The sequence below is a fragment of the Oncorhynchus nerka genome, linkage group LG3 (assembly GCF_034236695.1).
Source record: "Oncorhynchus nerka isolate Pitt River linkage group LG3, Oner_Uvic_2.0, whole genome shotgun sequence".
Classification (NCBI taxonomy): domain Eukaryota; kingdom Metazoa; phylum Chordata; class Actinopteri; order Salmoniformes; family Salmonidae; genus Oncorhynchus; species Oncorhynchus nerka.
Genome location: NC_088398.1, coordinates 27352591 through 27379110, shown reverse-complemented (window position 1 = coordinate 27379110; position 26520 = coordinate 27352591). Strand labels below are relative to the sequence as shown.

General features: G+C 44.7%; 1 protein-coding gene across 2 annotated transcripts in view; it reads right to left on the bottom strand.

The window, feature by feature from the left end:
• Window positions 1–24078: 24078 nt before the first annotated feature.
• Window positions 24079–26520, bottom strand: part of LOC115141333 (zinc finger protein 407-like) — a 205315-nt gene continuing 202873 nt past the window's right edge. For both annotated transcript variants that reach the window (XM_065010852.1, XM_065010847.1), the window contains exon 9: window positions 24079–26392. In XM_065010852.1, coding sequence (XP_064866924.1) covers window positions 25536–26392 — 857 coding nt within the window. In that variant the 3' untranslated portion in view covers window positions 24079–25535. The remainder of the gene's footprint in view (window positions 26393–26520) is intronic.

Genomic DNA, 26520 nt, shown 5'->3' with positions numbered 1-26520 from the left:
TCTTTGTATTATCCTCCATTTCCCTCCGTTCCTTACTATCTCTCCATCTCCATCTTCTTTGTTATTTTCCCCGCTACACCGTGCCCAATTCACAGAGGTGAGAGAAGAATGACAGCTTGAATAGATACGAGGGAAGACTTCTAGCATCCTAAGGCAAGCCTTGTTTAGCTTTATTAGCAAAAGAAACCATGTAAAATATTCCAAACAGAGGGTTTCTTTCATGAAGTGTGTCGGATATGTTGTTTGACAAGTTTCGCTTCGTTCCCGACTGAAATGTGCATAACAAGACATCAGCAAATGTCGACGAGACCTCGCCGTCACACGGAAGGCTTGATTGAAAAGGTTTTGTTGTTTGATCTGCCGAGAATGATTAATTCAATAAGTGTTGACTATGGAGACAGTGAGTGGAAAAAAAGGGAAACGTAGGTGGTGGGGGGGGGGGCTAAGATTAACTGATGACATGTTCGACTGTGCGCATAATAAAAGGCTTAGTTAAAAACACACGTGCTTTTTGTCAATTATAAAAAATAAAAATAAACTGGAAATTAAATCCAGATAATCTCCTGAAGTGTAAATAACAGTATTTCTCATGGCAGCTTAATTGAATAAATTTGACTCCGTTTAGAAATAACAGAATTACATTCTCTTTCAAACATCCCCTATGCCGTTTGTGAAAAGGTGAAAAGGAAACATAAATACACTGATTCTTTGTCAATTAATTCATTGACAAAGATAGTGATCACAATGAATCTGAATTCATCTAAATTGAATTTACTATGATTTAAACTATAGTAGTTCCCTCCAAAACGTCTATCCCACTCTCTTGAAAGGATAGTTCACCCACATGACAAAATAACACATTGGTTTCTTTACCCTGTAAGCAGTCTATGGACAAGGTAGGACAGTAATCCATGCTTTGGCACTGGTTTCCAAATGCTAACATTTTAGCATTTGTGGCACAAATCCCATTCAAGTCCTGGTACCGATACTACTGTAGCATTTTTCATGCATTATGTTCAAATAATCCAAAAGTATCTAAAATTGATTGTGAAGCTCAAAAGATTCATATATAGATGACTTGAACATGATGCGCTTAAAATGCTAATATCGGTACCAGGATTTGAATGTGATTTCTGCCATAAATCCTAAAATGTTAGCATTTGGAAACTGCTAAGAAAGTGCCACTGAAACTAAACCAATGCTTGGATTGCTGTCATACCTTGTCCATAGACTACTTATGGGGTAAGTAAAACAATATGTAATTTTGTAATTTCGGGGGAACTCTCTCTTTAAGGCCATATCATAAAATAAAATAAATAAAAAAATTACAAATAGGAAATTTGCTTACAAAATGGTACCCTGAATGAGGATGATTCCCTACATAGGTTATTCACACAGCGACAGACAAGACAGAAATACAGACGGACAGACAGACACACACACAGACACAAGACCCATGACACTTGGGGAGGGGGGGGGATGTGTGTGTTTATGTGGTTTATGTGAGTGACTGAGGGGAGGGAGGGAGACAGAGAAGGAAAAAGGAAAATGGAAGGATTAGATAAAGGCTGTGAGTGCGTGTCATCATCTCTGACATTCTGTAGGGCTTGACCTTAACAGAACAGATCATGTCAGAGAGAGACGGTCTCATCATGGCCGAGGAACACAGACAACCCTTCAGAAATCACTACTGACAACAGGAGCACTCAAGACACACACGCACACGAACACACAGAACAAACCACCCACACACACTGGCGGCACACACGCACACACGTACTCAAACACACATGCAAACACATACACACATACAGAAAACACATGCAGGATGCATGAGCACACACACATGCACAATTAAACACACACACACACACAGTCTTACACACACACAAATGCACATATTTCCTTTGGAAATGTAAGTCACATATTCTACCCTATTCATGGGTTGCACGCTTCGTCACAATAGTGTTTTGCCCATCTGAGCATTCGAATCAATGCCGTCTCAATAGGTGCTGATGAAGATTAAAGTGCATTACTGTGGCTCGGAAACACGATGACATTTCAAAAGGAGGCAAATCATTAGTAGGACAAGCTTTCGTCATCATTGTGATGCAATAGAACTTTAGTTCGCTAGATAAGATTGAGGGGAGACCACCAACATTTTAGCTAGGTAACGTTAGCATTGCTAGCTATTTCTGACCAACTCAGGGCAACATAGCCGTCTTTCTAAAGTAACTTGACGACGTCATCCCGACGGCAAATTGGTTTTCTACTCATTATTTTTCGACTTTAGCAATGTCATTGTATTTCCAGGCCACTATGGTGCAATGTTGACGGAACAGTCATTAGCTCCCGCTCAGAAAGACTGAGCATTTAACCATCAGTCTGACATCAATACGCTGCAGCGTCTGTGGAACGCTGATAACAATGGCGCCGACGCGGCCGAGTGACGGAGGTGCAGCCCGTGAATATTAGTGTGCAATACCATATTATAAACTTGATCTTCTCCATCTCTCATCTTCCCCCTTCTTCATGGCCAGATTTAGAGTTAGCCATTGGGCTGCTATTATAAAAATATGGCTTGACCTTTGAGGACCAAAGGTAGTTTAGATCAGAGGTGGTCTTTCACACAGCTGTTTGGACAGCCTGCTCTTCTCCCTGATATGAACATATGCCAGTCTCCCTAAATGTTCATAGTCACTCTATTAAAAATCTTAAGTACAACAGTATAATTTTTATTATGCTCATAAAGGAAGCGCTAGCTGACATCATTTTTTTCATGAACAGTGAACTTTCGAAGCGAACTGCAATGGGTTACATAATTAATTGATGCTTTCTGTTAACCCACAGCTATATATTTCAGTCTGTTTCTCTCTTACTCTTCATTTTAACACTGGCTTTTTGGCATGTCTTTGATGAGACATTGGAGAAAGCTTACAAAATGGTACCCGCCCCCCGTCCGTCCGTCTCTGTGAATGCAGTGAGTGTAGCTGTTTCTGACCCATTGCTTGTCTCTACTTTAATGATGCCGAGGCCTCCATCAAAGTGGGGACCCCTATGGCTTCTGGAGGCCCCTGGGCTGAACAGAGCGTCGTTCCTTCAGTTTTCCCCTCACTGCTAAAGGCTTGTCTGAGAAATGAGAAAATGAATTTAAAACTAAATGAACACAAATACTCCATTCCAGAACGGCAGGCACACACTCTGTGTTCAGCTCGGAGTATCAAAACAAAGATTGTTTTAAAAAGATGAGTTCAAAAAGACTGGGCTCCTTTTATTTCTTATGCCGTTTTCTCGCTCTCAGCACAGAGAAGGGGATTACGCTGAAATGTGTGTGCACGTATGGATTGATATGTTACAGCCTACTGGACCGATGCGATGTGGGGAAAAGTCTATTGATTTCTTGCCAATACGGGAGCTCAAGGTGACGTTCGTTTCTACCCCTCGGAACCCCCCCCCCCCAAAAAAAAAATCAGGAGTGCCATGCTTGTTTTGCCAGTCGCCGTGGCAACCGGGATCATCAGAGTCAGGGGAGGTCAGTTGCCGTAGCAGAGGGGAATCTTGGTTCAGAGAAATCAACATGACATGAATTGCCCTTCAAACCCCCTCTCTCTCTCGCTCTGATCCTAATATATTTGAGAGTGCTGTACGTTGGGTTAGCCCCTAACTGGACTGGAGCTCTCTTTCCTCTGTGTTGTTGATGGATAGAGTTTGTTACAGCATTTCCAGAGGCACTTCCTCCACCTTTTTGGGTAGCAATACTAATACTATTCCACATCTTTTCATTGTGCACTGTAAGCTGCAGAGCTCACGAGTGGATGATTCTAAGTGTGTGGAAATTGGTAGCAGCCCACCTCTCCTCAGGTGATAATTGGCCTCTGATGCAATACTCACCTTGTGTAATTAATCTCCCTCACTGACACCGTCTCTCCACTGCTTGCTGTGGAACCAATAAGACCTTGCAAGTGTTCACCTGCTGATGTGTGATGAAATACAGTGTTTACAATCCTATCAGAGACTAGGGGCTACACAGTGGGAACGAAGCATGTGACTCCACTATGCAGGGCTTGGCTCATTATATGTAAGCCTTGTTCACACCGCAGGCCTTAATGCTCAAATCAGTCATGTTTTTCAAATCCGTATTCCAAATGTATTGGAATACTGACTGTCCAAACAGCAAGTTACAAGTGACCACATCAGATTTGTGTGTTTGTAGCTGACATGGCTACGCGAGCTGTTAGTAATGGCAGTGTGTGTTGGCTGATTGGTGGTGGTGCTAGTGCCTACTGTCCCTCAGAAGTTATGTAGCAAGCTAAGGTGATAACACAACCTGCCATGGACATTCCCCAGTTGCTTTAAATGATCAAAATCCTAGCGTAAGAACACTTTTAAAGCCTCAAAGGATAAGATGATCCAAATTTCAAAACAAGTTATTTTCGGCTAGCCACAGCAGTCAACTAGCTAGCCACAGCAGTCCACTAGCTAGCCGCAGCAGTCCACTAGCTAGCCACAGCAGTCCACTAGCTAGCCACAGCAGTCAACTAGCTTGCCGCAGCAGTCAACTAGCTAGCCGCAGCAGTCAACTAGCTATCCACAGCAGTCAGCTAGCTGTGCTAGCCACAGCAGTTAACTAGCTAGCCGCAGCAGTCAACTAGCTAGCCACAGCAGTCAACTAGCTAGCCAGCTGTTTAGCTTTCTAGCACATTCACTCATTTGTTTGTAAACAATTAACAAGCTAGTTTAGCCACCACCTGTTCTTGTCAAACTGTCAACAGAGTAGCTAGCAAGAAACAAGATAGTCTAAAATCCAGGGGAAATAAATCAGATTTGACCATTCAGACACAAGTCGCATATCTGATTTCAATCCCCCTACTAAGGTGCTATAAAATGTGTTTTGAAATATCCGATTCCATGTGCGGTTTTGGCTGTTCAGACTGCAGGAAAAATAACAGATTCGAACAAGGCTTTAGAATAGTATTTTACTTGATATTATAATCATTATATTCCAGCCAGACCCTATTTTCCAAAAACCTTTTGGAGATATCGGAATTCACTGGAGATATCATTTCCGTTATTAATTTCTGTCTTAGATAAGGAATTGGAAAAATCCCTCCCAGCTGGGGACATGATAAGTAACCCAACAAACAGCGGGCCTCAAATATTGTGCTAATTTAACATGTCCTCCGTGTTCAATTAACACAAGACAATGAATCTGCTGCCTAACACCTCAACGACAGAGAGCGAGAGAGAGGGAGAAAGGAAGAGAGAGACAGACATATAGAGAGACAGAGAGAAAGAGAGATAGAGACAGTGGGTTACAGAGAGGGAGAGACAAACAGACAGAGAGACAGAGAAAGACAGAGAGAAATAGAAAGCGAGAGATATGGGGGCCCCACCAAGAGAGACCAGTGTCACTTTATCCTGTGTCCACCGATAAACCCTAGGTGTTTCCATCCAAACCAAGGGCCTAGTCAGCCCGGGTGGTTGTTAACTTATTTTATGTTCTATCTGCTTTGTTTTTAAAAAACGTATATTTTTTGACGCCTCGGAAAGGAAGCAGGCTTTGATCTGAGCTGTGACTCCCCTACGGTGGCTTTCATTTGACTCCCAGTGTGCGCCTTGTGTTAATTAGGTAAACGCTATATGTACGTCGCGATCCGGCCTGCCGTTCCAGTGCGCTTCGCCGCCATCGCCAACAAAGGGCCCACCAGCGAGGCTAAGTTTGTGATTAAAGAAAAGGGGGCGAGGTGTAACAAAACGCATACAGCAAGGCTTTGAAGCTTATTTATGGGAGCGCCATCTAATCTCCCCTCCTGTGGCTGTGTAGGAGATATGTATGTATTATTCATACTGACGTATGGCGTGGACTTATGCAGATTCAGGGGGAAAAAGACCGAGAACAAAGGCAAAACTTTCTTTTTGACCAATTATTTTCCTTTCAAGTGATCTGTTGTGGTCAAAGTATAAAAACAGAGTTTGATGTCGGGAGACTGATGTTGGCTTTGTCGCTGCTCTGTGCTGTATAAGAGCTTGATTACACAGGATGACTCTACCAGACAACCAATGGTAAGAAACCCTATCTTGCAGGTGTGTCACTACGAATAGCAAGTATACATTTTGTTTTGTATTTTATGCCTTTGAGTATCTTATTGAAAGGGGAGCTGGAGCCAATGGAACCAGTTTCACATGCCCGTAAAAAGAAATCGATATATCATGATATAATATTTATACTGTGATATATTGACACACTATATATCGTGAAACGACCTACGGTATTCCGTGATCCAAACCAGACTGATGAGTTAATCTGAACTCAACCCAGAGTCACTCATTGAAGGGGTGACAGTTGGTGAGGAACCCCTCAGGGACAGCATCACTCTACAGTAGATAATCAAGACAACCACATATTGTCATAATGGCCAGTGGCATAACGTACAACACACCACCATCCTGTGCTAACAACACTCTGGCACTACTCCAGGTCTCTAAATAGGACTGGTAAGGTGGTAGGACAGTGCCTACAAATCCTACACCCAAACTAAGAGGCTTTTTGTTTTTTATATACAATAATTCTTCAACTCAATAATGGATGAGGGAAGACATTAGTGAGAGAAATCTATTTACGATTTGAGTGGCAGACATGTGAATAGATGACCTCTCTCTCTCTCTCTCTTTCTCCTTCTCGCCCTCATCCATCTCTCTCTCTCTCGCGCGCCCTCATCTCTCTCTCTCTCTCTCTCATCCATCCATCCATCCATCTCTCTCTCTCTCTCATCCATCCATCTCTCTCTCTCGCCCTCATCTCTGTCTCTGTCTCTCTCTGTCTCTGTCTCTCTCTCTCTCTCATCCATCCATCCATCTCTCTCTCTCTCTCGCCCATCCATCTCTCTCTCTCTCTTTCTCTCTCATCCATCCGTCTCTCTCTCTCGCCCTCATCTCTGTCTCTCTCTCTGTCTCTCTCTCTCTGTCTCTCTCTCTCTCTCTCTGTTCTGGAAGTGACAGTTGAGGGGCACTTTACAAAAGTGTTGGCAGTGAAGGATCTCCTGTACCACAGACACAGGGCCTGTCAGTCAGCACAGAGCTGTCACCCTCTGCTGAGATACAAGGGACAGAGTGTGTGTGTGTGTGTGTGTGTACGAGTGTTTCAACGTGACAGGTCTGAATTAATGAGAGGTGGGTGTCATGGGTAGAGAAAGACATTGAGGAGTAGGGAGGAGGGCAGAGATGGAGGGACGAGGGCTTTTGTAAAGATGCCCAGGATTGGGCTACCTTTAAAAAGCAGAGGTGGGGAAAAGGAGCCGGCCCAGTAGTAGACCCACAATGTAGTGCCTGCATTTCGCTCTTTCTTTTCTTTAGGTGGGCGTTTGTGGGGACTAAATTATCGTCCTAAATATGGCTGTTGTTGACGGTTGTCTTATCCACCTTCATTGAGCACAGATAGCGCAGTCAAATCTAGTCTCTTGTTTTTGCACCTACGTGTGTGTGTGTGTGTGTGTGTGTGCGTGTGCATGCCAGTTTCTCTTGACTGAAGGAGAAAAACAGCCTGCGAGAGTCTATCAGCATGGCACCTGCTCCAGAACATTCTTGATGAAGCAAAGGTTGTCTTCATTAGAGGCATTAATATTCATGACGAATGGTAATTTTGACACAGAAAAGGTCTCGGTAACCTTTTCTGGTGCATTTTTTTTTCACTCCTCAAGGAAATTACAGTCCGGCAATGACTTAATTAATGCTTGGTTTCCTCGCCAGTCGTTTGAGGGCCTGTCACTTTGGGGCTGGAGTATCTGTCACGCAGACAGGATTGAGGGAGAGAAAGAAAGAGGAGCATGCTGGGAAATCAGAGAGATAGAGAGGGGGGGGGACAAGATTACGGGAATGCACTCAGTCAGAATTCTTCACGGGCTTATTTACCATTATATCCTCTGCTCTGTCTTCCTTTACCTTTCTCGCTTCTTTCTTTCAGTCGTTCATCGTGCGCTGGCTGCACAGTGTGTTATTGGTATATGGAGGTTGTCGCCCTGAAGGCCCGCCAGGCCTCACACCTCAGCCGTATGTTCATCAGAGTTGACAGGATGTGACTTTTTACTTTGCACTTCATTATCTCACAGATCATTGTGTAACCGGCGTGCGTTGCCTCAGAACGGGGCACTGTTACAAAATGTGCCAGTGTCAATGAGACACATAGAGACTGTAGATCCAAACTAAATAAATACGCAGCACTTCCTTCGTCAATTAGATCATAGATAATGTTGATTGACTTGTTGTTGTTTTTGATTCTGATAGCTTTCTTGGAATATCTGTAAACACACACGCACACGCGTACACATGCACAAGCAATGTACTCAATCCGCCTCATCTAGACAGTAAAATATTTGAACATATGGCAGCACTTCTTTTATCATGTCCCATAAAAATAGTAATTTGCCAGAACCCCTGTAGCACAACATGGAGGCAATGAAAAGTGCCTGTGTGTTTTACTGATAATGTAGAGATGACAGATAGTTCCATACTGGGAGGTTTTGGTTGACTCTGGATACAGATGTAATAAATTGCACTGTGAGTGAGGTGGGGCCGAGAGAGAGGGAGGGAGAGAGAGAGGGGCGGAGGGGGGAAAAGAAAGGAGAGGGAAAGAGAGAGAGAGAATGAGAATGAAAGAAAGCGAAAAAGAGAGGGGCGGGAGAAGAAAGGAGAGGAGGAGAGAGAGCAAGAGAGGGAACAGAACGAGACAGAAAGGGACAGAGAGGGAGGGATAGACTCGCCCTCTCGACATCTCTCTATCCCTACAAAAAAGCGCTGCCCGTCGGTTGGTGAGCAGTCATTATACTGCTCTGAAAATGTGGGATTAATTAGGCTGGTTAGAGAAAGGCAACCCTGTCTCATTACTGCCTCACTAGCCCTCCTCAAAGATATCACCACTCAGACAGCCACGTCGCTAATACCAGCAGACAAAGTCCTCTCGTTTTCGCCTTATCATCTAATTTAAGGACACTTAAAAGAGGGCCCCAAAAGGTGTGCCACCACACTACAGGCACTCTTCCTTGCCACCAGTGACCGCTTTAAATCAGGCCCGCTCCTCTCACCTGCTTCAAGAGATGCAGATATTCATATAAAATAGGTGTTGAAGAAGAAAGCAGTTTCTTTTTTTAGATTAGTGTTAAACGAGAGAAAGGGAGAGCGGTGAGAGTGCCGCAAGAGAGAGGTGCAGTAATTAGTCTATGGAGAGGAGCTATACTGTCGCTGTGTTGATTTTGTGCTTAGTCCTCGATCTTTAAAACGAGTGGCAGAACGTTCCCTTGCGGTTGTGGAGCTTTCTTCAGTTCAAAGTTCAATTTCTTTGTCGTGAGACTTGTTTGAATAAAATACATTTAAGATTTTATTTGGTAATATTACAGAGTCAACTAAAATATTACTAGACAAAATGTGTAAAAAAGGGGCTTTACTTCATCACGTTGTTTTATTATCCGTTTACAGCTATTTTAATGATACTTTTCAGTGTTTTTATGGCAGCACTTTAGTTCATGCTCAGACTTGTACTTTTTTTATCATATCTTTAACTTTTTTTAAAGATCTTTGTCCATTTTACATGCCCATCGATGCAGTAGTTGTAGATACTTGTAAGGGTTTTCCTGTGGTGAAGTAGAGGCGGACCAAAACGCAGCGTGGTTATATTGATTCATGTTTAATAAAAACAGATAAACATGAACACTACAAAACAATAAATGTGGAAAACCAAAAACAGCCCTATCTGGTGCAAAACACAGAGACAGGAACAATCACCCACAAACAGACAGTGAAACCCAGGCTACCTAAGTATGATTCTCAATCAGAGACAACTAATGACACCTGCCTCTGATTGAGAACCATACTAGGCCGAAACATAGAAATACCCAAAACCTAGAAAAACACACATAGACTGCCCACCCAACTCACGCCCTGACCATACTAAATAAATACAAAACAAAGGAAATAAAGGTCAGAACGTGACAATACTTTTAAAGATTATAATACGGTTTTAAACACCTCAATGGAACGTATAGGAAATCACACTACAAACTATCACCCTTATGCACTTAAGGAAATCATGAATATCAGGGATATATTGGAACTAGTGGATATATGGAGGCTTAAATATCCTGACCATGGCAGAGGCTCAATCAAGCTAGTCGTCTTGACTACTTTCTTATGTCATTCTCGCTGGCACCAAGTTTTAAAATGTCGATAGGGGGACAGAATGCGGTCGGGGCATCAAATAATTTGCATATACATTCATCTTACAGAGTTTCCACGTGGGCGAGAATATTGGAAATTTAATCAAAGCCTATTGGATGACAACTGGTTTTTAACCAGGACAGAATCATTTACAACATAATATGGGTACAGCAGATCCCCTTATTGTATGGGACACTTTTAAATGTGCCTTTAGAGGCCATTTTGTATTTATTAAGAATCTAAAAATTAAAACAATTAAAAATATTACATTACATTTCATAACACTTCACCCAATACATTTAATGTGTTCCCTCAGGCCACTACTCCACTGTCACATATTTACAATGCAACATCCACGTGTACGTGTGTGTAGAGTGCCTGTCTTATCATGTGTGTGTGTGTCTCTTCACAGTCCCCACTGTTCCACAGCATGTATTTTTATGAGGTTTTTTTCCAATCTGATTCTACTGCTGTCATCAGTTACCTGATGTGGAACAGAGTTCCATGTAGCCGTGGCTCTATGTAGGACTGTGCGGTGTATGCAGGACATGAGGATTGTGAAGCGACCTCTGGTATTATGTCTTGAGGGGTATGTATGGATGCCTGAACTGTGTGCTAGTAGTTTAAACAGACAGCTCGGTGTATTCCGCACTTCTTACAAAAACAAGTAGTGATGAAGTCAATCTCACCTCCACTTTGAGCCATGAGAGATTGACATGCAATCATGGGCATTAATATGGAGGGTCCCATTAATGTTAGCTCTCCGTGTACATTTAAGGGCCAACCGTGCTGCCCTGTTCTGAGCCAATTGTAATTTTCCGAGGTCCCTCTTTGTGGCACCTGACCACATGACTGAAGAGTTGTCCAGGTGCGACAAAACTAGAGCCTATAGGACCTGCCTTGTTGATAGTGCTTATAAGAAGGTAGCTACTGTTGTATCAACATGTTTTAACCATGACAATTTACAATGCAGGGTTACTCCTAGCAGTTTAGTCACCTCAACTTGCTCAATTTCCACATAATTTATTACAAGATTTACTTGAGGTTTAGGGTTTAGTGGATTATTTGTTTAAAATACAATGCTTATAGTTTTAGAAATATTTAGGACACATTTATTCCTTGCCATCCATTCTGAAATAGCTGCAGCACTTTATTAAGTGTTGCAGTGATTTCACTCGTTGTGGTAGCTGACGTGTATAGTGTTGGGTCATCGCGAACATAGACATACTGGCTTTACTCAAGGTCAGTGGCATGTCATCAGTAAAGATAGAAAAAAGTAAGGGGCCTAGACAGCTGCCCTGTGGAATTCCTAATTCTTCCTGGATTATGTGTGAGAGGCTTCCATTAAAGAACACCCTCTGGGGAAAGGGGGATACCTAGTCAGTTGTACAACTGAATGCATTCAACTGAAATGTGTCTTTGGCATTTGACCCAACCCCTCTGAATCAGAGAGGTGCGGGGGGCTGCCATAATCAACATCCACGTCTTCGGGGCACCGGGGCAGAATTACATATTTTTACCTTGTCAGCTCCGGGATTCGATCCAGCAACCTTTTGGTTACTGGCCCAATGCTCTAAAGTTTGTTTACAGTAAAGTAGCATTGCATCTGGTCAAACATAATTTTTTTCCCAAAGTTTATTAACGGTTGGTAACGGGCTGATTGGTCAGCTATTTGAGCCAGTAAAGGGGGCTTTACTATTCTTGGGTAGTGGAATTACTTTGGCTTCCCTCCAGGCCTGAGGGCACACACTTTCTAGTAGGCTCAGCTTGAAGATATGGCAAATAGGAGTGGCAATATCATCTGCTACTATCCTCAATAATTTTCCATCCAAGTTGTCAGACCCTGGTAGCTGGTAGACAACAAAAACACTTAGACAATGCTTGTCTAGCATAATTTGATCCGTTATACTTGAGTGTGAAGTGTTAGCATTTGTTGCCTGCATGTCATGCCTAAATTTGCTAATCTTGTCGATAAAAAAATCATTAAAGTATTGGCAATATCAGTTGGTTTTGTGATGAATGAGCCATCTGATTCAATGAATGATGGTGCTGAGTTTGTCTTTTTGCCCCAAATTTCGTTGAAGTAGCACCAAAGCGTTTTACTATCATTCTTTATGTAATTTATCTTTGTTTCATATTATAGTTTCGTCTTCTTTTTATTCAGTTTTGTCACCATATTTCTCAATTTACAGTACGTTCGCCAATTGGTTGTGCAGCCAACCTCAACCATACATTTTTATAATTCCTTGTCAATCCACGGGGATTTAACAGCATGCTAATTAGTAACAGAAATAAGCAATTGCATAAATGTGTCAAGTGCAGCGTCTGGTTGCTCCTCATTATATGCTGACCATACCGCTCACGTTACGTGCGCGAGCATTGCAAAAATAAATGTACACATACATGTTATTCAATCATTTCATCCAAGCTGCTCGGGTGCGTCAACGAGCGTCTGCGTAGCCAGGTGCTAAAATAAAACCTTTTTTACTGGGACGCTTAGCAGAAGTAAACATGTTATTTATGTTAGTGTAGGGTGAGCTGCACACAGTGGACTTCCTACTAGGACACACCGCCTCAATGGAAATTGAGATTTGTTTTTAGAAAATTGTGTTAAATAAGAAGGATACCAGTTTAATTGAAGGACCAAAAAATGTAGAGCTGTGCCATCTAGATTGCAAAATAGTTGAGGAGATTTTCGATGTACCGATTCCATGGCACATGGTTTATGAACTGATACACAAAACAACGCTGTATTATTTATTTTTTTAGTTTTTCAATTTAAATTATAAAAATTTCTTGCAACCAATATAAAGTTATAGAAATGGGGGATACAACCATCCCAGCTGTGCAGATGTTGCTGTGAAGAGACAGAATCATTAGATCATTCTATTTCGGACGGTTCAGGAATGGCTGAAGAATTGCAACATTTACCTGGAGCTGACTCTGCAAATAGCACTGCTGGGTGATTTAAAAAAAAAAGGCATAGTCAATCGATCAACAACTAAATAATATTCATAGCAAAAATGTTTCTTTAATTTACAATCTGTAGAAACTATGAGAACGTTTCAGAACTTTTGTGAAACATCACAGCACATTTTTATAGCAAATAGAAATCAAAACTGGATGGTGTTCAGAGATACACTACATGACCAAAAGTATGTGGACACCTGCTCAAATCAAATCCAATTTTATTGGTCACATACACATGGTTAGCAGATGTTAATGCGAGGGTAGCGAAATGCTTGTGCTTCTAGTTCCGACCATGCAGTAATATCTAACAAGGCATCTAACAATTTCACAACAACTACCTTATACACACAAGTGGAAAGGAATGAATAAGAATATGTACATTAAAAATATATGGATGAGCGATTGCCGAACGGCATAGGCAAGATGCAGTAGATGGTATAGAGTACAGTATATACATACGAGATGAGTAATGTAGGGTACGTAAACATTCTATAAAGTGGCACTGTTTAAAGTGGTTAGTGATACATTTATTACATCCAATCTCATTCCAAAATCATGGGCATTAATATGGAGGGTCCCACCTTTGCTGCTATAACAACCTCCACCCTCCTGGGAAGACATTCCTCTACATGTTGGAGAGTTGCTGCGGGGGTTTGCTTCCATTCAGCCACGAGCATTAGTGAGGTCGGGCACTGATGATGGGCGATTAGGCCTGGCTCACAGTCAGCGTTCCAAGTCATCCCAAAGTTGTTTGATGGGTTGAGGTCAGGGCTCTGTGCAAGCCAGTCAAGTTCTTCCGCACCAATCTCAAAAACCATTTCTGTATGGACCTCGCTTTTGTGTACGGGGGCATTGTCATGCTAATACAGGAAAGGGCCTTCTCCAAACTGTTGCCACAAAGTTGGTAGCACAGAATCGTCTAGAACGTCATTGTATGCTGTAGCATTAAGATTTCCCTTCACTGGAACTAAGGGGCCTAGCCAAACCATGAAAAACAGACCCAGACCATTATTCCTCCACCTCCAAACTACTGTTGGTATTATGCAATCAGGGAGGTAGTGTTCTCCTGGCATTCACTAAATCCAGATTCTGGCATTCATGGAAACCCATTTCATGAATCTCCCGACGAACATTTCTTGTGCTTCCAGAGGCAGTTTGGAGTGTTGCAAGCGAAGACAGGCAATTCTTCTCGCATTGCGCTTCAGCACTCGGCCGTCCTTTTCTGTGAGCTGAGTCGTTGTTGCTCCTAGACGTTTCCACTTCACAACAACAGCACTTACAGTTGGCCGGGGCAGCAGCCACGTTGAAAGTCACTGAGCTCTTCAGTAAGGCCATTCTACTGCCAATGTTTGTCTCTGGAGATTGCATGGCTGTGTGCTCGACTGTATACACCTGTCAGCAATGGGTGTGGCTGAAATAGTCAAATCCTTTCATTTGAAAGGGTGTCCACACAAACTTGGTATATATAGTGTAGATGAGTGGAGCTGAATGGTGGGACTGGATAACTAATGTAAAATATACTGTCTCCGTAAAATGTATATAGGTTCAGAACTTTTGTGAAACAGCACAGTTTAAAAATATATGGCAAATAGAAATCAAAACTGGATGGTCTTCAGAGATAGATGGGAGGGGTTTAGTTAGAGGAGCTGAAGGATGGGACTAAGAACAAACAAAAGATAACTAATGTAAAATATACTGTTGTCATAAAATGTATATAGTATGTATAAGCTGGAAGTAGAAGCCTAAGTGTGGCTGTCCATTAGTTTACTCCAATTACGGGAGGGGTGGTAGGGTTACGGGAAAATAATACAGGAAAATATATTTAAATATATTAGTAATGTTGCAGACAATTACATTGATGGAAGCCACAATCTATCTGCAATATTTAAAGCTGATCTTTCCCCTAAAATAAATAAAATAATAAAATACAACTTTTTTAAGTGTTATTAATTAAAGTGTGTTGTGTTCTGAAGTCCCCTTTGTGTTTCACGAGGTTAGACCAAGGTCAAGGGTCAGGGCACAACCTATAATGAGGAAATGGTTGGGTTAGCAGTGTAGCCTATGTATGATGCTTCGGTGTGACCCCCAATGTCCCCTGTAATGTGTAGTTCACAATCCAGCAATATCATTCCCCCTAAGTGCAAACTACACAAAATAAACAATTGCATTAAGTCATTCCCTAGCCTACAGGTATCATGGGCGTAGACACAACAACCTGCTAATTGATCAGGTAATGTGATTATACTTCTCGTCAGGATTGAGTGATTTCTAACAGACATGTTTTTCAGCTTGAGTACATGTTGCTTTTAGCACACTAATTGACTGTGTGCGTGCATGTGTGTGTGTGTCTGTGTGTGTGCGTGCGTGCGTGCGTGCGTGCGTGTGTGTGTGCGTGTGTGTGCCTTTGTGTGTTGCATATGTAAGCTACACGTTGTGAGCCATCCAAGATATCACTCCCCCAAAAATTCTCCACAGGTGCGTTCCTCACAAATAGAAACAGCGTGGTTATGTGGGGCCCAGCTCTGGCATATATAAGCATTGTGAGACTCTCACCTTGACAGAGCCCAACTTAGTAGCACCTAATTACCTGTAGCACTCTGCAAATACACATCTTGTCACTCTTCATTCACACACTCAACTCAATTAAGTAATACATTATGTTCGCGGCATGCTTCTTTCAAGTAAACATTTCAATGGTTCTTTACATAATTGAATTGTCAATTAAAAGTACTGTATCTCTCTGGCTGACGCTATTCTGGGTGAATTGACAGGAGTATGGAGGAGTTTGTTTGTGTTCTCAAAAGGAGATAGAAGGCTCCCCTCACGTCCGGAAAGGATAGGCCTGAGCATGGCGCGGTCAGATTCTCTGAGCTTCAGCACTTTGATGACCAGTCGTTTCGGGATGCGAGGTGATTTGTAGCTCAGCGATTCTGTGCGGGTCGCTGCTCAGACAAATCCTATCGGTGTGGAGAATACTTTTGATTGACAATTCAACCCTTCATAGAGCCATTGAAATGTTTACGTGGAAGACGCGTGTAGCGAACATCATTTCTAACTGAATTAAACGTATTACTTAACTAGGCCCGAGCTCATCTCCTTGGTGTGGTCTCTATAGTGACCTGAAAGAGGAGGACTATGGGGTTTGTAGTCTGATGCATGCGTTGCTATGTCCTGGAGTCAGAGCCCTCCACGTGTACGATGTACGTTTTAGGATGCAGGACTGAAATGTACGTAAGCTTTAAGCCTCATCCCTTCGAGAGTCAATTGTCAGCCCTGAGGGTGTCCTAAAATGTACACCGTACACCTGACCCCCAGAGCAGCTGCCTACCACATAAGGCTAAGGTCACTGGATGTTTTTCCACTGGGATCTCTCCTGGGCACACACACTGATGCCTGAGGCTACCAGCCACGCCCGGCTGAGGCAAGACCTTCTCTCTGTCTCTGAGGGTTGAAGCAATGGTTCATACATGTTGCCATCATCCACCGTTGGGAGTAGAAAGACTGTGTCAATACTTATTTTTATATTCCTGAACGTTAGCGGAGCAAGGTCAGTCACAGTACGATCCAGAATGTGACATCACCCGAAATGGATCTGGGTCCGTCCATCAGTTTCCTGTGTGTGGAGGCTTCTGCATAAGGCTCCTGTCGTACAGCTCAGATGTAACATGCTAGTATTCAGCGACAGATTTCAGTCATGCGCCATTTTCCCATTCTTTCTATTTTTTTTGCCTGCGTGTTAGATAAAGTGTCCCTTTTACGTTTGACACATCTTCACATTTAACTCATGGCCTTGCTTCAATCACACTTCCGTTATCAAGGCCTCGGCGGAGTGCGAGGTGACACTGACGTCATTGTTGAAAGTGTACTCTTGTAACGTGACTTGGTGAAGGTTGAACGGGTTGTGTGTTTCTAGGACGATATTTACCAATGGCCTGATGCAACACCACAGTGGGGGGGTGGATTCTCTTTAGAAATGTGGAGACAAAGGAGAGCATTGTGATGTGGCTGACAAACTCGACAGAATCCTAATGGACGTAAACACAAAGACAGGCACATAAGCCTGGAAAACACCAGTGGTATTATTGGGGTCTATATGTTTGTCAATAGCCCTAACTTGAAGGGTAGGAGTGGGCCGTGGGGGGTGCTTAGGTGGTGGGTTCGCGTTGGGGTAGAAGGTGGGGTGTGTTTGTGTGCAGGGGGGTTGTAACGAGATACTAAAACTGATTACAGGGCAGAGCCGTGGCCTTGGGGAGCGAGGCGCAGCGGCGAGCGGAGGACTGGCTTAACTCGGAGTGATGTCAATGGCGTTTAAGATGCCGAGGACCGCCCCCCCCCGTTTCCCGTGGCTGTCGGCGAGCAGGGAGACTCTGGCAGACTGTTGTGTTTGTCTTGGACGTCGACCCACTGCACTTGACACTGAACAGAGCAGTGTAACACTGCGGCTCGCGGAACAACTGGGAGGCCAGAGCCTGATGGGTAAAGATCTAAGATAATTCCCAAATGGAACCCTATACCCTTTATAGTGCACTATTTTGTGCAATGGTCAAAAGTACTGCATTATAAGGGAATAAGGTGCCATTTGCAACGCAGCCCTAGTGAGACAAGGTGGGTGATCCATTGCTCATATCCTAGTAAGGAAACACTTTCCCTTTAAGAAATTGAATAAATATTAATGACAGTAAAAGTGGTTGCTATCGTGGGATTTGTTTTTAATCAGTTCAATAAGTATCAACAAAAGGCTGAAATCACGAGGTGCCTAAGCTGGCCTGCCACACACACACACCACCAGGCCTGGGTGGGGGGAGAGGGGAAATGCGAGGGGACTGACATGGGACGCAGAGGGGTGGTGGGTAATCAGGATGGCATGACACGGGCGCCTTTCTTACAACCATGTCATCTACAAATGTATGAAACCATTAGCATAGCACATTTTCCAATTATGACTCCTAAGAGATCGTTCATAATTTAGAGAATTTGCAAAAAAGCTGACGAAGTTTATTCCTGTTTGCCTATCGTTTTATTTTATGTATTGTGTACATTACATTCAAACACACACACAAACACACATCGTTCTCCCTCATACTGTATATACACACACACACACTGAGATACACACACTGACACACACACACACACACAGGGACGGGGGCTAATTATTGCAGCTCATGCGTAACTGATACCATCTCTTCTTTTCCTCCCCCCTGCATGTCTAATGGTTTTGACAGTAAATGAAGAGAGCCTAGAGGGTGGCATTTCCCATGTGACACATTTAAAAACGCCAACAAACATGTGACACATGCATGTGCATCCACTCACATGAGCGTTGTCAGCCAGTTGAGTTCTGAAACAGAGTGTGCAGTTACTTAGCAGTGAGAGTGGTGTGGTTCTTCAGGTTAATAGCTGTGTGAGCTCCAGTGGTCTCCCCGTTTCTCAGAGTGTCTCTGCTCTCATTGTGGGGTAAGGATCTCTTGAGGGCCCCCTCTCTAAATCTGACATCCATTCTCCTCTCGCTCACCTGCAGCTGTGAGCGCTACAGCCAAGGGCCCCTCGCAATCTGTCCCTCTTCCTCCTCTTTTCTCTGCCCACCTCTTCATCTCACTCTCGCCATCTCCCCCATCCATCCATCTCTCTCTCTCTCTCTCTCTCTCTCTCTCTCTCTCTCTCCACGCAGGTGTCTGGCTCTTGCCTTTCTCTGAAGCTACCCCCCCCCCTCGCGCGCTCCCCCTCGTGCGCTCCCCCCCACACTCACAATTAAAAGCTTTAAATTTGACTCCCTTTGAAAAAACATGGGAAACTTCTTTCCATCATCAGAAAAGGTCCTTTCATCCCTACACTCCCTTTTATTTTCTCTCTCTTCTCTCTTTAAAAAAAGTGTCTCTTTTTCTTTTCTTTTCACCCCACGTTCCCTCCCTTCTCCTACACCTATCTATAGTCCGGCAGACGCTGTCCCATTTGTACTCTCCCCCATGACATTCCTACGGGGGATTGCTTAAGGATTCAGGAGCCACAACGCTCATGGATCACACTGACACTTGGTCAGCATCAGCAGATTATGAACTATGGGCGCCTGACACACCGCCATTGTTCCTCCATCTAAATATGAACAATAAGACCCATCCAACGCCGACGCTGACAGCTTATTCGCTCTTATCACTCCTGTGGAGCTGCCCGGCATGATCTGTGCGCCCCCACTGCCCCCCCCCCCCCCCCCCCCCCCTCAGCTGAGCCGCAGGGCAGGAATAGGGGGGGTTGGAGGGGAAGGGGGAGAGGGAGGTGGGGGTAGAGGCAGGTTGGCGGGAGCTCCCTCCTTCCCTGGGCCTATACTTGCTTGGTGTCTCTGTGCCTCATCTCTGTCACTGACTCTCCGATCACCGCTCGCTCTACCTGCCTGTAATGAGACCAGCTGAATACACATGGCAGTACACCTTTTTGAGGACAGTGAAGAGTTTTATGAGGATGAATAGGAGTGGGAAGGAGGGGAAAGAACAGGGGAAGGAGGGGAGAAGGACAGCAGTGGTGAATATCGAGAGACTCTCAGTGCAGCCGAAATTAACTGGGCCCCAGGGAGAGCTAGATCAGAGCCGATGTCCCCTGAGAACACTTACCACAGGGGCCCCCCACGCTTGTTACAGCAAGGCAGGGGCCACCAGGGGCCACTAAGGGCTACACTTCACAAATCTGAGCTCAATTCAATGTGCCGTTTAAAGAGGACGGCTGGGGATGAAACGTCTGCAATTATTTAAGTCTTACACAAAACTGCAGCCTTAGACAGAGCCAATGGATTTATAACCAGATCAGATATGTTTAAGATCAATAAAATACAAAATCATAATAACATATTCCTTTTTTAATTACATTTATATTTTAAAGGCCAAACCAACAAGCAGGTTTAGGGTAAACAACCAAATCTTTGGTATTGAGGGAATTCGTGTGTACTATGAGTCTTTGAATGGCACAAACACCACCCATTGCTGGAGAGTCAACAGCTTAGGCACATGTCTAGTATAAAGTCACAGCTAGTCATATCACATCTAATCCAATATCAACAAAACTAAAAGTCCACCCTCTAAATGAGCTCACTCAGGGAGATGCGGGGACTGGGAGCACATGCTTTTGAAATATGTTTTTTTTTTGGTTGAAAAGACAACAAATTTTGCCCACTGGGTGGAACTGGGAGCCTCGTGTGCCTCCGTCTCATGTCCTCATGTCCTCTCCCCACCCACCGTCTCATGTCCTCTCCCCACCCCCCCCGTCTCATGTCCTCTCCCCACCCCCCGTCTCATGTCCTCTCCCCACCCCCCGTCTCATGTCCTCTCCCCACCCCCGTCTCATGTCCTCTCCCCACCCCCCGTCTCATGTCCTCTCCCCACCCCCCGTCTCATGTCCTCTCCCCACCCCCCGTCTCATGTCCTCTCCCCACCCTCCCGTCTCATGTCCTCTCCCCACCCCCCGTCTCATGTCCTCTCCCCACCCCCCGTCTCATGTCCTCTCCCCACCCCCCGTCTCATGTCCTCTCCCCACCCCCCGTCTCATTTCCTCTCCCCACCCCCCGTCTCATGTCCTCTCCCCACCCCCCGTCTCATGTCCTCTCCCCACCCCCCCGTCTCATGTCCTCTCCCCCCCCCCCGTCTCATGTCCTCTCCCCACCCCCATCTCATCACCCCCCGTCTCATGTCCTCTCCCCCACCCCCCGTCTCATGTCCTCTCCCCACCCCCCGTCTCATGTCCTCTCCCCACCCCCCGTCTCATGTCCTCTCCCCACCCCCCGTCTCATGTCCTCTCCGCACCCCCCGTCTCATGTCCTCTCCCCACCCCCCGTCTCATGTCCTCTCCCCACCCCCCCCGTCTCATGTCCTCTCCCCACCCCCGTCTCATGTCCTCTCCCCACCCCCCGTCTCATGTCCTCTCCCCACCCCCCGTCTCATGTCCTCTCCGCACCCCCGTCTCATGTCCTCTCCCCACCCCCCGTCTCATGTTCTCTCCCCACCGTCTCATGTCCTCTCCCCACCCCCTGTCTCATGTCCTCTCCTCACCCCCCCGTCTAATGTCCCACATAAATGGAGATATGAGGGGAGTTATGTTTTTGAGTGTACCCTCTAAACATGTATTATATGGGGAGGCAGGGTAGCCCAGTGGTTAGAGCGTTGGACTAGTAACCGAAAGGTTGCAAGTTCAAATCCCAGAGCTGACAAGGTTCAAATCTGTTGTTCTGCCCCTGAACAGGCAGTTAACCCACTGTTCCTAGGCCGTCATTGAAAATAAGAATTTGTTCTTAACTGACTTGCCTAGTTAAATAAAGGTAAAATAAAAAAATATACCATTGAGGAGATGTTTTTATCCAAAGCCATTTATATTATTACATATTTGACAAATTGGGAATCGAATCCATAATCCTAGTGTTGAAAGCCCTACGATCTACCAACTGAACCACACACAACTGAACCCTTTTTAATTATTTGGGCCTTATAATGTGTAGGGAATAGGGATGCATAGAGAACCTTGAACGAACGAGAAATGTCCTAACCATTAATTTTTGTTAGTTTAAAGTACAATAATAGTAACCTCAACTATCCTTCATATGGTGAAACAATGTCCCAATAGCTTTTGAAAGAGAATACAGAGTTAGCGCTCTCTGACAGTGAATGTATTCTGTTTCAGGGGCAGCATGATGTCTTTAAATGTGTATCTTTCTCTCTAAATGGCAGCAGCAGCAAATTAAAACTGAGAATGTGAAATTACATAATTTAAGCAGAGAGATGTAAAACATTTTTCTCTCTCTAGAGATCTATATTAAATATTGTAAATCTAAATGGAAAACCCTTTTTTTTAAGGAGGTTTTGCCACTCTTTTACCTCAACCAAGTTTTCATAAAGCTGTTTTCTTCTTCTTTTTTAAACATCTCATGCTGGGGAAGGAGGGGAAATGCTCTCTCTCTCTCTCTATTCCTCTGTGTTGTGTGTCTAATTAAAAGCACTTACAGTTGTTTCTCATTCAAGGTTGAAATGACAGTTATTTCGGTCACCCCGCTCTTCATAGTGAGCTAATCGGATCATTTTTCAATCACTGCTTCTCTTAATGAAGTGTTGAGAGCCCGCATGTCTGTGGGCCTGAAGTGTTTTCAGGGGTGCGTGTGTGCTTGTGCATTTCGCTGTGTGTGTTTGGGGAGGTTCTGTGGGGGGGGACGCCTGCTATGAGTGGCTCGGGAATGGAGTGGGGCTGTCAATGTTTGTCAGGCGCTGAGGTAGGTGTGGCAGTGAGTCTATTGCAGGAGGGGGGGGGGGGGTGCTAGCGCTGGATTAGTGTGAACAAAGACAGGGATACGGGGGAGAGAGGGAGAGATGGTAGGCCCAATCATTCCATAAAGAGATGAACCACTCCTGGTTTGTTGCTGCCGCATTATATCAGCTTTCAAATACTCAAGACACTACAGTTCTGTCAGAGCATTGACACAAACAATGACTAGAAAATATAGAATTGACTGTACATCTCTTCAACTGCCCTCACGCTCCAGAAACAAGACCACATAACATAGAAAGTAGACCACAACACAAACAGGTCCCTTTAATAGAATTGTACCTGCATGCTGTCCCCAGGACACAACACACAACCAGTGTATCAGCATCAGCGAGAATGTTAATACTGCCAAAGGGGCGGCAAAACGAATAGCAGAGACATTAAGAAAATGATCCACGGGCTGATATGTTTCCTTATAGACGGTGAACTCAACAGAATTGCCATATTTATCATACTCAGAGAGATCCTAACCCCCTGTCCTTCTCCTCTCGCTCTCCCGTCTGCCCCCACAGAGTGATGGAAGGAGAGGGAGGATAGCCGCCCTTCCACCCCCCCCTTGCCCTCCACCGGCCCTCTGCCCTTTTCCGGCTCGCCAATTAAGCTGCAGCGGCAGGTTTCCATCAGCCGTCTGCCCGTCGTCTCCAACGGACTCAGGCGAACAGGGCCTGTCAGGAAATGAACTCATCACTCGGTGACAGCTGCTAATTTCTCCCTCTTCCATGTCACACGCACGGCCTGCTGTAGCTAATAATGAGCCACCCGTCTCTGATTAGGAAGCCGCACAGGGTGGAGAGAGTGAGACACACGCCGCGCGCATGCACATACACAAGCATAGTACACGTACACACACGCGCACAGCGATACACACATAAAAACCCACACACCATGATGATTCACGTCGTATAATTGTGTTAACTGTGTGTTAACTGGGAGGAGAAAGCGTGAAAGGAGACAGCTAGGATTGCAGGTTTTAGCTGAGGCAGGGCTGCTATAGTTCTGTGTAGCAGAGAGACATACAGTAGGCCATGTGAAATTACAGGCTGACCTTCCGACAGTGGTTATGAGGGGGGGGGGGGGGGTCTCTGCTGCTGCTCTTCTGCTCACCTCGCTCACTCAATCCAGCTGTAATCCTCTCAGCCCACAACTCTCTCTCTTTCTCGCTGACACACATACACACACACACACACCTGGCTGTGTTACATTAAACAGATGATCTCCTGGTGGCCCCTATGTGAAAGCCAGTCTTCGTCATTGTGTTCATAGCCGTCATTCTTGGCTCCCACTCACTCAATCAGAGCCTAGGCTGTACTACGGCCCTAAGTGAATATTGATTCCCTCTTCCAGCTCTTGAATACTGTAGGGAGAAAGAATGTGTGTGTTCAACACAATGGAGGGAGAGAATAGGGGGCTGGCTGAGGGAGAGGCGGATGTATGATTAGGACGATGCTGATCATGATGACGGTAATGACGGTGATAATGACAATGGTGATGATCATGATGATGGTGATTGGAAACACACTTGGTCAAAGCTCCTATGTCAGTTGATGCATGTAAGTTCATGTGGTTGATGTGAATAGGAGATTGTAACACTGTCATAGAAAACTTGAGTTGAACTAGCAACCCTCCAAAAATGAAGACTGAGCTTTATTGTCATTAGTCAAACGCAAGTCTCATTGCAATTTCATTTACAGAAACATATATTTACAATAACTGAGAGCAGTAAAACCAATGGAGAAAAATATTTAGCAACTTTAATTGAATTATGATTATCAGAAACTCACTAAATGTTGTGTCATCACCAAGCTATTCTGTCAAACGCATGTTTCTGTGGCGATCCAATTCATTTGTCCTATTTTGACGGTCAAAGGACACTCACTATGAGAGAACTTAATTATGATGCAAAACAATGTCAGCACCGTGACATTTTGAGAACATCCTGAAAAACAGGTGGACTGCCCCTGGATTCAGACCAATCAACGTTCTGACCATATTTAGGAATTGCTGAAAACAAAGCCAATCAGTGGACTGGATATTTTCGATGTCCAAAATCCTATTGGTCCTAGATTCAGCAAGGTATGAAAGCAAGGCGTCTGTTATCAAAACAGACCTATTAATGTACCTTTTTAAATAAACAAACAAAAAATAATTATTTAACTTACAATTGCAAACTAATTCACTACTTAAAGGAAAACTCCACCCAAAAAACAATATTTTGGTATTTGTTTCATTAGTCCATTGTTGATATAGTACAGAAATGTTTTGCATGTCAGCAAACAAGTTTTCAAGATATATAACTTTCAAAACACATAAATACAGCTGGTATGATGCAAGATGATGCTGCCTTTTGCCTCATACCAGCGGTATTTCTGTGTTTTGAAAATGATATATGTTGAAAATGGATTGCTGACATGCAAAACCAACAATGGGCTGATTAAACAAATAGCAAAATATAGTTTTTGGTTGGAAATGTCCTTTTAGTAAAACCATATCAAACTGAAAAATAAAGCTGCTATTATTCTCCAACTTTCAGCAAAACCAAACCACGCAACTTAAAGATTGTACGTCTTTCTAGATAACGGGAACATTTCCCGTTATGTAATCTTAAAAGTATTCTTTTTGCAACTGAAAATAGCCTATGTATTTCCAGTCATAACTCCAAAAACAAGTGGTAATTCTGGCGTTGGCCATAAAATGATGCAAATGTTAAATAATGTTAGCGCCAAAGACTTCGCACCTCACTAGAACACTATAGATGTCAATGTTATCCTGAGTTGATCGTTGCAAAACGGAGATAAAGCTATGTAAAAAACAAAATACATGACATTTTCAATGAAAGAGACAAAGAGGAAGACTCTTAGGGGCTTTAAGCTGGACATTTGGTCTTCACACAGGGAAAGTCTCAACTGCATTCTGTCCCCTCGCCTCCTTCTCCAACCCAATGGATGAAAAGGTCAGACAGAGGTCACTCCTCTACAACTTCTTATCCAACGGGTTTTGAGAAGGAGTTGAGGAGAGGACTCGAGGAATCAAGGAAATCCAGATGAGATTCTCGCCACAGTCACCGACTAGTCCACCTCCACCTTCTCCAGAACCACATTGTGTGGCGTTCCATCCAGGTAGTAGACCATCCTCTCCCCAGCCTGGCCCTCCTCCCCTCCCTGGTGCTGGGTGTACATGGTCCCCTCCACCTGGAGGGTGTTGTCATCCAGCTCCGTCACGATGTAGTGAGTCCCCTCATCGTTGACGATCACCTGCGTCAGCCCCTCCTTCATCAGATGGCTGGCTGCAAACTGCAGAACCTCCTGGACCACCTGCTCCTCCTGCACCTGCTGCTCCTCCCACACCTCCTCCTCCGTCTTCACCTCCACCTCCTCCTCTTCCTCCACCACCTCTGACACAACTTCCTGGGTCATGACCTCTTGGCTGTCCTCTTCCTGCTGGCCCATCTCGCTGACGGCACTGAGGAGGGCATCCAGAGCCGTGGATGACTCCGACACCATGTGGTGGTGCGTCGCCCCTCCCCCGTGACCCCCGTGACCTCCGGCTGCAGACCCGCCGGACTCCAGCAGGACGTACCGGGTGGTGCCTCCGGCCAGGTGATGGGCCCCGCCTGCAGACACCTCCCTCCCCGAGGAGATGACCTGGCCGTCCTCGGTGATGTGGAGCACCTCGGCCACCTGGCCCGCCATGGCCAGGTCTCGCAGGGTGGCAGCGGCTGACTCTTCCAGGGCCTGGTCGAAGGCCATCTCCCCACTGCCGTAACCCTGGATGATGATCACCTGCTGGACACCCTCCTGGCCCTCCAGCCCCTCCATGGAGCCCACCCTTCGCACCGGGAAGGCCCCATCAAACGCAGTGTCAACCTCCACGAACGTGGCTCCCTGGCCCTTTAGACGACACTCGAACGACTTGGACACGATACCTGGGAAAAACACAGATTATGGAGCAGCGTTAATGGCAAAGCTGTATGACGTTAGTAGACATTTTGAGTTATTAGGACTATACTTATAGCACCAATGACCATTCATTCTTGTGGGAAAAAAAGATACT